This window comes from Lepisosteus platostomus, chromosome 10 (genome assembly GCF_059453375.1).
Source record: "Lepisosteus platostomus isolate fLepPlt1 chromosome 10, fLepPlt1.hap1, whole genome shotgun sequence".
In the NCBI taxonomy this organism is placed as follows: domain Eukaryota; kingdom Metazoa; phylum Chordata; class Actinopteri; order Semionotiformes; family Lepisosteidae; genus Lepisosteus; species Lepisosteus platostomus.
In genome coordinates this window covers 5,390,959-5,404,146 of record NC_142620.1, presented here as the reverse complement: position 1 = coordinate 5,404,146, position 13,188 = coordinate 5,390,959, and the positions used below count along the sequence as shown (strand labels likewise).

The 13,188-nt window shown below is 46.8% G+C and overlaps 1 protein-coding gene across 6 annotated transcripts in view; it reads right to left on the bottom strand.

Moving 5' to 3' along the window:
* Positions 1 to 13,188, bottom strand: part of heatr5a (HEAT repeat containing 5a) — a 41,989-nt gene that overhangs the window by 5,869 nt on the left and 22,932 nt on the right. For 4 of the 6 annotated variants that reach the window (XM_088647636.1, XM_088647635.1, XM_088647638.1 and 1 more), the window contains exons 17-30: positions 12,375 to 12,480; positions 11,658 to 11,848; positions 11,072 to 11,231; positions 10,641 to 10,830; positions 9,808 to 9,977; positions 9,036 to 9,062; positions 4,906 to 5,050; positions 3,671 to 3,850; positions 3,329 to 3,568; positions 2,840 to 3,021; positions 2,323 to 2,391; positions 1,638 to 1,817; positions 1,081 to 1,303; positions 141 to 380 (exon numbers count right to left, since the gene is read on the bottom strand). In XM_088647636.1, coding sequence (XP_088503762.1) covers positions 141 to 380; positions 1,081 to 1,303; positions 1,638 to 1,817; positions 2,323 to 2,391; positions 2,840 to 3,021; positions 3,329 to 3,568; positions 3,671 to 3,850; positions 4,906 to 5,050; positions 9,036 to 9,062; positions 9,808 to 9,977; positions 10,641 to 10,830; positions 11,072 to 11,231; positions 11,658 to 11,848; positions 12,375 to 12,480 — 2,303 coding nt within the window. The remainder of the gene's footprint in view (positions 1 to 140; positions 381 to 1,080; positions 1,304 to 1,637; positions 1,818 to 2,322; positions 2,392 to 2,839; positions 3,022 to 3,328; positions 3,569 to 3,670; positions 3,851 to 4,905; positions 5,051 to 9,035; positions 9,063 to 9,807; positions 9,978 to 10,640; positions 10,831 to 11,071; positions 11,232 to 11,657; positions 11,849 to 12,374; positions 12,481 to 13,188) is intronic. The other 2 variants (XM_088647639.1, XM_088647640.1) reach the window with 1 other exon arrangement.

Below are 13,188 nucleotides of genomic sequence, written 5' to 3'. Positions count from 1 at the left end.
TTCGCAGACAGGAAAAGGAAAAGCAGGTTGAACTGCCTGTTCTCATGATAAAAGTTAGTTTTATTCTGTACCACGTTTTACGCGATTGGAAGAACATGAATGTCTGCTAGATGAAGAGCGAAGGGGCAGTTGTTCCTGACCTAAGATGAGGTGGAAGCGGTCAGTGTTGACGTCCTCCGGCGACTTGACGCTGGCCAGTGAAGTGGACTGACCCATGGAGGTCGGGGTGACGGGCCTGGACAGGTTGGCTGGCCCTTCGTCCACCACGATGAACCCCGTGCTGCTGAGCCAGAGTGCAGTAGCATGAAGAATGGGAGCCCAGGAGCTGCAGTAATGGGGCCTGGCGTGCTCTACTGTTTCTGCAGTGTAAAACGCTCCGCCTGAAAAAGGACAACACCCGTAACAGACACACGGGACCGCAGAAGGCATCGTGTGCAGAAAGAACACCTCGTTTCGCAATCTCACGTCAACAGCACGGTACAGTTCAGACTGCTGTCATAACACTCCACCAAAGAAACTGTGATAGTGTAACTAATATGTCAGCATGACATGACCATAACACAACCATAACCATGCTTCACCACAGGCAGCAGTGTGGAGTGGTCAGAGCTCTGGACTTATAACCCGACAGCTCCAGGCCCCAGTCCCACCCAGGTCCCACCCAAGATTACTTGATTACATGTTATTTATGTTATGTTATTACATGTTACTGTTATTGCTATTGTGTAACTGTCTATTGTCTTATCTTCTGTCCTATTTATATACTGCACCTGAGTGACTAATGAGAAACACTTTTTGCACCTGTGTAAGTTTAATGACAATAAAGTTGAGTTGAGTTGAGTGGGGCACTAGAAGGCTGCGAGCCCTCATCCAGGTGGGGCACAGGTGCGACCCTCTCATGCAAGGTAACTCTACCCAGAGTGCTCCAGAAAAATGCCCTAGCTGAACAAAAAGGTGCAAGTATGAAAGCATCAGCCAAGTCACTAACAGCTCATCTCTACGCTCCACGTTATCTCTGGGCCTCAGAGTATCTTTGCGGGCGTCGTGAAGGACGTGACGGAGAGGGGTGCAGAGGCTCACCTCCGGCAGGGAGCTGAGAGGCGTACTCCTGGGGCAGAGTGAGCAGGGCGTAGTCCTGCAGCGCGGCCAGCCACAGCCGGCTCAGAGTGGCCAGGTCGGCCTGCACCAACCGCAGCAGCCCGTCCACTGAGGAGCTGCCCGGGTCATCCGAGGAGCCGGCCGCCCTTGGCGGCTTCAGGGGACTGTCGCTCTGCTTGGGGCTCTCCACGGCCACGATGTACACCTGAAACAGCCACGGTGAGAGACAAGGCCGAGAGGAAAATAATCAGGACTCCCATTCGGATCCCCCGCCCCCCAGCACATGGAATAGCGTCAGGTGAAGCCCTCCTGTAGGAGTCAATTCAAATCAAACAACGCCACAATTCACACTGCATGCAGGTTTAAACCATTTCAAACCCAAACGCGAAACCAAAGACCCATAAAACTCTATCAAATCAATCAGAAAAGTGCTACTGTCATACTGCTCATTTGTTTCTGCGTAAAAGTGAACTCGAAGGGTAAGTATGCAAAGTGCATGCTGTTCTGCGGGCTTGAAGTGCAGGGTGTTGTGTCCTTACCTCTGCCCAGGCCTTGAGCACGGCCAGGGTCTCCATGGTGGATGTGCTCTCATTGTACAGCTGGCTGTGCACCTCCTTCCCGGCCTGCACCTTGACCAGAGAGGAGGCCAGGAGCTGCTGCACCCTGCGCAGGTCTCCCAGGTCACTGACCACCCCGCTGGCGATCCAGGCGCTGCACACCTGTCCACAGGTAACGAGAGCCACAGCTGTAACCCCCGACTGACCGAGCTCACGCTCACAAGGAGGTAAGGAGCTCAGTCTCGTTAGTCTGGAGCCTGACGAGAGACGCCGAGGGGAAAGATCTGCCTTATGGGTCACGCACAGATCAGAAGTGATCAGAAAGACTCAAGGTATTAAAAGCCCAGCACCACCAGGGCTGAGGTCTGTCTCGTTGAGAGTCTCGTATCTGCTTTATCCATCTTTCAAATGGCCTAGAAATCAAACTGTCCTGATAAGCAGGTTTTCCTACCCTTGCAGTAAAATTGTTTTGATCACAAGATGTGTGTTTGAGAAAAATGATGGAAGAGAAACAAATGGAGGTCTTCAAAGCACAACACAATCAAAGAACTGTTTCGCTTTTTACACCCAGAAAACCGGCTGACGCAATACACAAAACAAATAACACTGATTAGTTTTGGATACGGGTAAATCGATCTCGTCTCTGCAGCTGAAGAGGGCATCGTACCTGGCAAGCCTTGGCTGTTACGTCAGGTGGCGTATCGGGACTGAAGGCGGGTCTGAGGGCGGCTCCCACCTACAGCAAAACCGTGACAGAAAGAAGCTGAGAGGTGAGTCACTTTCCTGTGTTGTCTGAGCAAAATAAAAAATGTAAAAGCTTAATGAAAAGCTTGCCGTCTGGCTTTAAAATAAACCTGGTTTGTCAGCAGCTGAGGTCAGACGAGTACAGTTCCCTGCAGACACGTTCTAAATCTGCACTGCAGCCAGCTGCACTCAGCGCACCTGAAAGGGGGCTGCAGGAGGCAGCTTTGAAAATAAAAGGCTCTAGCATCCAGCTTTGCCGCATTTAACCTAAAAAGATCAAATCAAGCACTTTGCAGATGTCATAGTCATGAAATGGGCTACAAGAATCAAAAATTAATCTGAACATAGTTCTTAAGAGATGCAGTTACAGATGACTGCTGATGTCTAACTGAGCAAAAGAGTAGCTGGCTGACAACTGCTTCAGCAGAAGAGGGGCTTACGTTGGCCTGGTACTGCTCCAGGATGACGTGCCCAGGAAACTCGGGCTCCGGAACGCCGGCGAACTTCCGGATGATGATCAGGAGGGTCTGTAAGCCAGAGAGTCGCAGCTGGTCGCTGTGGTCTGTGGCCGCCATGAAGGCCATGCGGATCAGGTCCGCCAGGTGCAGCACCAGGAAGTCCGCTGAGGAGAGAGAGCGAGGGCTGCGATCAGCCGCCGGCCTGTTTCTGACCACTCAAGACGAGCAGCGAAGGTCCCCACTGCACAGCTGCTTCATCAGTTTAGTGACTCAGGGAGGGACGATGTTAAAAAGAATTGCTTTCCCTCTAATCGGCTTCCCTGTTAGTTTTTCCATGGACTTAAGGGTAACGGAGCATTCTGGACTTGCACACAGCACTCATGGGTGTTTACCTGCGAAAGCCCATCAGTGCAGCAGGGGTACAGTCCCGCTGAGAATCTCTGAAAGGCCAGAGAGGGCCGCCGCACTCACCGGCAGGGTCTTGTAGTCTCCTCTCCTGCGCCAGAGCCATGTTGCAGTGCGCCTCGTCGCCGCTCTGGCACTGCGCAATGACGCGGCACACGCACTCCGCGGCGAAGACGCGCGTGGACCAGCGCGGGTTGGTGAAGGGGCAGCTGGGCTCGGGCTTGCAGGTGAAGACAGAGGTGTCCTCCGCGCGGTCTCCCTCCTCCTCCTCTTGAGTCGTCTCCACCGGGGCAGCAGTGGCGAAATCTGAGCGCGAAGGGAATTCATTTCACTGGTCTGCGCAGTGAGCCCCGAGGTAAACTGTGACTGTTGGAAAGGAAGAGGAGCCCGGGACTCTCTCTCACTTACCGGCGGAGGCTGAAAGCACGTCCTTGCACAGCTTGAGCCAATGCGCCAGCTTCCCCGCAGTGATGGAGGACAGCATGTGACCCAGCGTCTCCTTGATGTCCTGGCACAGCCGCTGATCGTGCTCCCTGTCCAGGAGACTAAACAGCGCCCCCTCCAGGCCAGTTTCTTTGATCATGATATCTGGAGAAACAAAATATCACCTCTTTGTCTGACTCTTGTTTTCTGGCCTGTGACCCCAATGCAGGGGTCACACTGAGTCTTAGAGTGCTGTGGTGACTGACATCACCCTACGGCTGTACAGTGTTAACACTACCCATACCTGGAAGGAAAAAAAAAACATTATCTGAATCACAGATATAGGAATAAATAATAAGCATAATGAATAATGTACAACAATTTCAGTGTTGTAAACCAGCCAACAGACGTTTCTTGTAACATTCACAATCACTTAAAATTTCTCCTGAGGACAGAACTTTGATGAATGAGCTCATATAGCTCCACAGCCACTCATGGACCCAACGAGCTACAGATAATCACACAGCCCAGGTATCACAAGCGCACCATGTTTGAGTTTTATTAGGACTTGGGTCATGCCTGCTTTTATTCTACTTAAAAGCATCCAGTTATAGACTCTTCACTCATATACAGATATGAATGATGATGTCAAAGGTGATGGGTTTTATACAGCAGGTTCAGGGCCACACAGCTCGTTCCGAATTTCCATATTAGGAGTAGTTTCTCTCTACACATAACTTCTTCGTAACTGACCACTTTATTCTTAAGAAATGAAAATTCACCTTTTATTTGGTGAAAAGCACATAAACGAATAGAAGGTGTGAAATGTAGCTAAACACTCCGTGGTTATAGCATTAGCATCAAAAAGATCAAATAATTCGTCAGCAATTTATTCTTTCATGCCGCTGCCAAGTAAAAAAGGCATGTTAGCGAAGACAAATCGTTACTACCTTGCACATGTAAAAAAAAGGTAAATGGCAAAATTCTTCCTTACCATAACCACTAGTCGCACAGAATTTGCAAGGAATTTGGAATCACAGGAAGGCTACTGAGCAAACTCTACCGAAAGGAACCGAGACCTGAGGGGACCTTGCAGAATAGCGACGTCAAGGGAGGTTTAGATGAGAGGTCAGTGTGAAAGGCAAAAAAAACCCTCCCAACATGTGTGCGTAGCTGTGAGGCCTCTCGAGCTGGGATGGTGCAAACCCGCCTTCACTCACCCAGCGCGGTGCTGTCGCGGCGCGGCAGGTCTCTGACCAGGGCCACGGCGTGCTCCGACACCTCGGCCGCCTCCCTCTGGGCCAGCTGCCTCAGGCAGGCCAACACTGCCCTCCGCAGGGACAGATAGGAACTGCACAGGTTCACCTGCAAGCACAGCACGCCGGGGAGCGTCACACCGGCACTCTCGACCCCTGCAGGAGGACCTGCGTTCACAGGCTTTCACTGCCCCGGCTTTAACCCACGGTGAGCTTCATCGTCACCCTTCAGAAAATCCACCTGAGCGTCATGATTACATTCGGTCTGCACTGAGTGCATTTCTGAGCCCTGGAAACAAGCCCTGACTGTTGCCACACTACGTACGGATTATTTACAAGCACTGGTTGTACGACACAGGTTGCACGGACAATTTAGGGCTCAGAAGAGGAGCAAATTTACTTCAAAATTGCAGCCTTTCATCCAGAGCTTTTTATATTTTCTACTAAAAAGCCTAAAATTGGTACTTTGTTGGACTTTCAGGGAGGGAGATCCTTGCCATCGAGATCAATGAAATAAACTTCAACACCAAACAGTCTGAGTGTGACATAGTCCTTCATCTACCACTGAAACACAAAGTAACAGGTTACGGAAGCTACAGAGACACTCGACAGGATCACCTCTTCAAATAAATGCCGAACTGCTGAGGCTTGAGATAGGTATACCTAAGGGAGCTAAAGTCTCAGGTTCCCCGGTACAAGGGAAATTGTCAAACTCAAGCTATTACATTCTGAGATCTGAACTTTCTGCACCAGAGCTAAATAATACCAGTTTTCATATCTTGCCATCTTTTACGTGAATTTTATTTGACTGATCTTGATTAGAAAAAAAGGTTTTAACAAACTCAGTTACTTGCAGAGCAATTAGATGTAACCACAGTTAATGTATTATTAAGTAAACAACTTCATAAGCATAAATAGTAACACAAAAGGAACCCAAAAAAGACAAAGGGAAACTAAAGCACAGGCTTTTGGGTACCATGACATTCATACTGAAACTGGCTATTCTGGCTGCCTCTTTATTTTACACACATCTTAAATCGAAAGTGGTTTGAGCTCAGTAGGATCAGTCTGTGGAATGCAGCTGATAAAAGCATGAGGAAGAGTGTTCAGGGGAGTAATGAGGAATCAGCTTCAGTTCTCTCTCATTTTCTCTCACGATTAAGACCTCCGGAGATAAAGAACACGATCGCTAAACATTACAGACAGGTGTCGAAAGACAGAAATAAACACAATGAGAAAAAACATTAAACTACAGTGTCTAAAATGCTTTAGAAATGCAAAGCTATTTTTTGCTCCCAGTTACTAGGTGGACAAGGTCCATTTTTTAAAGTGGTTTGTTTAGGACACTATTAGAGGTTCAGTTTGTCATGTAAAAATGGTGCTTAAGCTAAACAGAAGAGACAACAACACTTGGTCAGTTATAATGACAGGAACAGGCACAGTGAAAATTCTTAGGACACTGGGATTCATCCTTTAAAACTGACAGGAGGTGCATTACTGTGTAGCCGGTTCTGGTACGGATCTAACCAGGTCCTTATGGAGATGGGAAACCAGGTTGCAGCACTACATAGTGCCAGTTGACCAGTAGGTGGAGCTCCTTCTCTGGACCAGAATTTCCAAACTAAAGCCTCAGGACAGGTAATAATGTGCTGTAGGAGGTGCAGCCCAGTAATGTTACACCCAGGTCCTGACTGATTCGTCAATAAAGAACCCATGGCACTGGTCATAACAGTAGGGGTGTTTACCTCGGTGCTGCAGATGGATTAAACACTGGGCTTTTATAATCTGGTCTACCAGAAGAGATCCCCCTCAGCTGGGGAAGTAGAATGTGTGGTGGTTGCACTTCATTCTTGGATGAAGTGGGTGTCCTCTTATCAATAAAGTGCTTTGTGAATCCTCAGGATGAAAAGTGCTACATAAAGGCAAGGAATTATTCATTATTAACTGCAGTAACCCTATAACAGAATCTTCAAATTCACTGGTACCACCATAGAGGTCACTTCGCCAAAACAACAACTGCAGCTGCTAACACTAATGAATCATGGATCACCCATGCATCTGATCACAGCCATGGAACCCTGCAGCATCATGACTCTGCTTTCCTGCACTGCATGACTGTAGCAACAACAACTGCCTCCATACTGACTTGGAGCTGGTGCTGTCTACTGCGGTGATGACAGACCAGATGGACGCAGGAGAAACCACGAAAAGTCCTCAAGTCCAAATAAGGGAACAGTGCGGTTTTGGTGGCAGCAACAGAATCGTGTAGGGGAGAGATATTGACTTGCTGCTGATGGTAAGTTAACTGAACAGCAATCTGCTGATCCCATTTTGAAGCTTTTGTTCCACCTACAGTATTGTTACATTAAAAAAATGCCAGTATAATCCATGAAAAGTTAAACTCGATAACCAGCACATGGGCAAAGGTCACTTAAGATCAGTCTTGAACTAGCGTGACTTTCTGTCATGCATGTATCCCCTGTATCACTAGGTCTCAACCCCATTGAACAACAGTATGATCACTTTGGGCTGATGTGGACTTCACTGTAAACACAGAGGATTTGGCAGTTGCCTGAATAGAGGAACATCCCTGTGGACAGTGTGCAATGCGTCTGTTGCATGTATTATGTATATATACTGTACATTTGATCAGATTAACATTGGACAAACCAGGTATTGATCATGTGTATACTCTCAGTTCCTGACGTCTATACTCCAGAGATTAGGCTACAGAAATTGGTTTATCAAGCATCACAGTCATAAAGCATACAATTAACCTATATTTATTCCATCTAACACGTATCGTTAATCCAGAGTTGCATTTCTAAACCATTTCAGTATGTATCAACGCAGCACGGTTCAGAAAACAAAGGTTTTGTCAAGACAAACACCTGGCTCAAAGATCTGTTTCAGAACTCAATCCGGGGAAGTTTTCGGTTTCAGAGCAGATGCGAGAAGATGCACACACAGACTGAGATGGAATGCTGCATACAGAAAATAAGCAGAGGACTGCAAGTACTGACTGCTGTCCTCTTCTGCGATGTACGTCAGCAAAGACCCATGCTCTGACAGCAGTGGCAGGACCCAAACCCACACAATTACCCGCCATTACACACAGGAAAAAACAAAGCTTTCGAAAAACTGCAAAACAACAACAACAACAACAACAACAACAATAATAAAAAACAAACACATTTATGCAAGTTACTTCTTTTGCCAATCATGTTGGAGCACCTACCAAAGCAATTATTGTAATTAAGAAATTAAAGGGGCAGATCGAAAAAGCTCAAACACATGGTCAAATAAGAACCAACAGCGTTGTTAGCTCCATGTGGCTAGCGCCGCCCTGGTGGCTCATCTGGTGTTAATCCTGCAATGTGCAATGGGGGAAGCGCAAACATGATCTGCTCCAGCCAGGAAAGGTTGTGGGACGATATTGAAGACAGGGGTACTGTTTAAGGCCTGTTTGTTTTATAAACTACACAACTGAGACACCAGCAAAATAACTGACTTCCGTTGCTCTGAGGCATTCAAAATGAAGAAAAAAAATCTCCAAATTACAAAAACATATGTAGTAAGTTACATATTTGTCCTCTTGAAAAGGGGATAGGGAAAGGAAAATTACTGTGACTTAGTACTAAAGCAAAACAGGCAAAAATTTAAACACTTTAAAGCACCTAGTCTATACTCCCACATGTATAGAAAAAACCCTCCTCTTTCATCTTGTGGGTAATTATGCAATATTTACTACGGAAATGCCCCACACCACCTTCTAGGGTTGCAAAACCCGTTTTTGGAGGAATCGTCCCAAATTTCTAAACACAATTGTCTCTAAGCAAGAGACAGCCGGTCTGCGAGCTGCTTCTAATGTGCAAACAAACAAAGTCCTTCACACTACCCCTGCCGTGAGATGTTGTACAAAATAAAACCATAGCAATGTCGGCTCATGCTCTGCTTGACAGTGATCAGGTTAGTTCAGAAACAAACGGACAGCCAAAATGAATAGAGAGGTAGAGAGAGAAATAAAACTCAGATTCAACAGCAGATGCAAGAGAAAACTTCACACTGCAAACCTGTCAGGGAAAGGAACCTACCAACACAGAATTATCCAACAAGATCTCCTGCACGAGAGAGCAAATGACAGACCAGTCACCATAGCACCAAGGGGAGAGAAGGATACTCACATACACAGATTACAGAAAAGATTTCAGCTACAGAAATTACAACTGAGAATAAAGATGAGCTAAGAATAGAATTTCCTGCTTTTCATATTTTAAAACCGCAAGTTCAAACTTTCAATAAAATATATACAAGGCACAAGGAAAAGAAAACAGAATATAAAGAGAAAATTTTAAAAGTTTGAACAATAGAAGAGTAACAGATAAAAAAACCAACACAACAAGTGGTCTGGGTCTAACAAACATTTTCTATACAGTAAAATGCCATGTCTATAATGGACAAAACTAACAAGGTACTACAAAATTACTAGAAGTGCGAATGCTGGAGGTTTTAAAGCACTATTTTAATTAAATGGGTTGAAGCAAAGGAAGAGTGAGACTGCAGCTCTTAAACAGCACTGGGCTAACTAGACCTCAGCAGGAAAGGTGCAAATGAACACCAAAAATGAGTTAACAGAGACTACAAAATATTCTTTACCCTGTGGACAGTGCTACAGAAAAAAGCTAAGGTCCGTATTTTGTAGTACTCCTAAACGTCTCCAGATAAAGAGCAGAACACACATTAACAGCCTCCAGTACATTGCTATTGCCTACAGAATACCCCACACGGAAGCAACTTGTTTAAAACACAAAGCCGCGAAGGCAGTGAAGGTGCTTGACAGCACAAGGCATAGAGGATGGTGCTTACGCAGAGGCTGGGGACAAGGCTGGTGAGGTTGACGTGCCGGGGGGCAAACATGTGGAGCTGTTGCAGGCAGGAGATGGCCTGAGCCTGGACCAGACAGTCAGGATTGTCCTGCATCACCGCACAGCCAACCAGACAGGACGTCCTGAGGGCCGAGACCGCGGAGCTGCTACCTGAGATAAAGAGAGCCGACATGTCCTCTCAGAGCCGCCAGCGAGGCAACCTCTCCGCCGACCAGGCCGAATTCCAGCTTTCCTGAACGGATCACAGCTGTGGTAATAGGGATGGCAGTAAAGCTGTTCGTATATGGGGGAGAATCAACTGAGAAAAAATACAGCTATCGCCCAGTTTACAGCCCCTGGGATCTAGGAAAAATACAGCTTCGCATGCCTGAGAACGGTAGCAGATTGTGAACAAATAGTTTACGGTAAAAAGTAAAAATAAAATACTATTTCAAGTAGGGAGCTGCGTCAGCATGTGTGGGCTGCAAAGGAACAAGTAAAGGTTTATTCCCTGCTGAAAAGTAAAGAGACACAACGTTTCAGTTCCACAGCCAAAACATTGGGGTTTTTTTTCTTTTCAGCATGGAATAAAACTTTACTTGTAAAATATTATTTGATATCTGTTCAAATTCAGGTCCTTTAAATCTTTTACTTTTTTATCCTTACCCTGCTTTGTACAAATATTATAACAAAAAACCATGTCCCATATGTTGCTGGTACACATCCCATACTACATTTAGGACCGGAAATGACCTTTAAGATGGTCTCCTGTCTTTAGGCTTGCAGATCAGACCTGAGGCTTCTGTTCCGGACACGTTGTTTTGAAAAAGGTACCTTGCAGCTCGGGTCCAAGGGAGGTGATGAGGACGTTTAAGCAGCGGCCCAGGCTCTGATGCACCTCCACGTGTGCGGGAGGCACAGACAGCAGCAGCCTCAGGACCAGAGTGAAGGTGGGCTCTATGTGTGCGTGGTACAGTGGCCCAGCGAGGTCTATCACCAGAGACAGGGAGTGCAGCGCCCACGCCTGTCAGACAGCAGACCGACACCTGAAAGTTATCCTGCAGACCAACCACCGCAACGGACAAAGCACACAACGGCACACCACTTGTACTCTAGAATTTATACGACAACAGACGCAACACATACGTGAGCATAAGAAAATGAATAATAAATAAAAAAATAGTATATTAAAAAATGCTACTTTAATGAGTAAGGAATGTGAAGTTACACCGATATTGAAGTAGTAACTCAAGCATTACAATTACCTGAACCTCAGGTGAGGTGCTGTCCTGAGAGAGGGTGTATAGGATTCCCACACAGGCACCCAGATGCTGGCTGGAGCTGATACCTCCTAAATAGCGGTACAGGGACCCCAGGAGCAGGGAGTGTCCTGTCCGCGATATCACGTCCCTGGCGGATTTCAGCCTACAAAAGAGTTTTTCTCCGTTATTTTTACGGCCAGCAAGGAGCTTCGCGATTCTACCATTTCATCTCCCTTTCTCAACAAGAGCAGTCCGACAGCTGTACACCCAACAAGCAATCATTCCATCAGACATTAGAAAATGCGATCAGAAGGACAGTTAAGATTCTTTTTGAACCACAAAGGTCAGGAAAGGACAAGGTCAGAATTCAGGCAGGGTTGGCCTTTTTTTGGACACAAAAGAGACCTTAATGCGTACTGTGATCTTGATCTGATAAATTTAAATGCATGCTACAAAAGCAGCCCTCATTAAAAAAAACCCACAATGCTTCTGGAACATTTTGAAAGAACAGATTCTAAATAAATTTAGAGGAAATTCCCAAGGGGGTGCATTCTGGGAAGGCAGGCTTGGCGGTCCAGTCTCTACGCACTTGTCAAAGCTGATCTGGGTCACGCCCGCCGTGAAGGCCGCGTCGTTCGCCGCCTGCGCCAGCCGAGACAGCCCCTCGGCCGCCGCGCACCTCAGCTGGGCGTTGGCGCTTTCCAGAGCGCCCATCAGCAGAGCCAGAGCCGGCTTCCGCAGCTCCTCCGAGCCCAGCCCCCCGCGGCACGTTCCCAGGCGCTGGAAGACAAGCGGGAAACGGCATCTCTCCCTCTCCCTGGGGGCTGCGGCCCCCGGGGGGGTCAAAAGTTCCGGAACCTTCTGCATTATTGTCGTCTCTCAGTGGAAGGAAGTAATACAAATCCTCCCATAAGAACTTACAGATAAATGAGTAATTACCAATTAGCCTGAGGGTAATTAGGTCAGGTTTACTGTGACCTTGGGAGGGGCATAAAAGCAATGTGTTTTTTTAAAGCAATTCTATCAATTTAGTGAGTGATTATTACATCGCTAGAGTTGCGAGGCTTAATTGAGTTTTATTTTGTATTGTTGTGTTGTGCCACTTGAGGCTTAGAGCACTTGTTACTTTTAAGGCGCAGAAGAGGCTGAAGAGCCCCGAGTATCAGAATTCCACACAGGAAGAAATGCTCAAAATGCTGCGACTGGTTGATAACTCCCAATCCTTCCCACTGCTCACCCAGTTCTCCAAAGCGTGCACCGCCAGGGAGTGTCTACACTCTCGGACTCGAGGAACCTGGAGATTTACCTTCAAGGCACAGCAGAACGCGGAGACTGTGTGGATCTGGGCTGCCTGCTGGCGGGCTCCTTTGAGTTGTTTTAGGCTCTCCAAAAACTGCTCCAGAATCTGGGCTCTTCAATTCAAAAGAATTTCATTGTTAAAAGACGGTGAGGGGCAGACTATAACACCTCCTGTTAATAATACACAGGTAAAAATAAAAGGCCGGACCCTTACACTTAAAGGCAAATTTGAAAGAATGTACAAAGGCAAATGTACTATAAATGTTCAGAAAATCTAAATTAAATTGCAGTCCCAGTTTCTCACAATGGTTATTGAATCTCAGTAACAAAATAAATTCATTGACGTCCTAGAAAAATTTGACAAATTTCGAATTAATCATCAAAAACTGAGAACTTTGTGAAAGTACCCCAAGTCGCCATGTTGTCTCAAACCCACGGATCGTGGCCCTTCCTGCTCACTAGTCACTGACGTCCTGCGATGTACGGGCAAATAAGTGTCATCACTGCTGATTCCTTCTAACCCCAAAATATAAAAGGGAGTTTCAACTAAGCTTCCCCTTTAATTAAAACCTTGTTGAGAACTCGTGTTCAGTCTAATACAATCTGGGGCAGCACGGTGAAGCGAAAAGTCTCTGGGCTCGGGGGTGGCGGGCTGTGGGTTCGACACTGCTGTTGTACCTTGAGTGAGGTACTTTACCGCCATGGCTCCAGTCCACCCAGCCCAGCCAGGACCAGTGTTTGCTGGGTGTGGGCTCGGTGATGGCCTGGTCTCCCATTCAGGGTCAGAGGCCTATGTTCCTAGTGCGCTTAAAACCACGGAC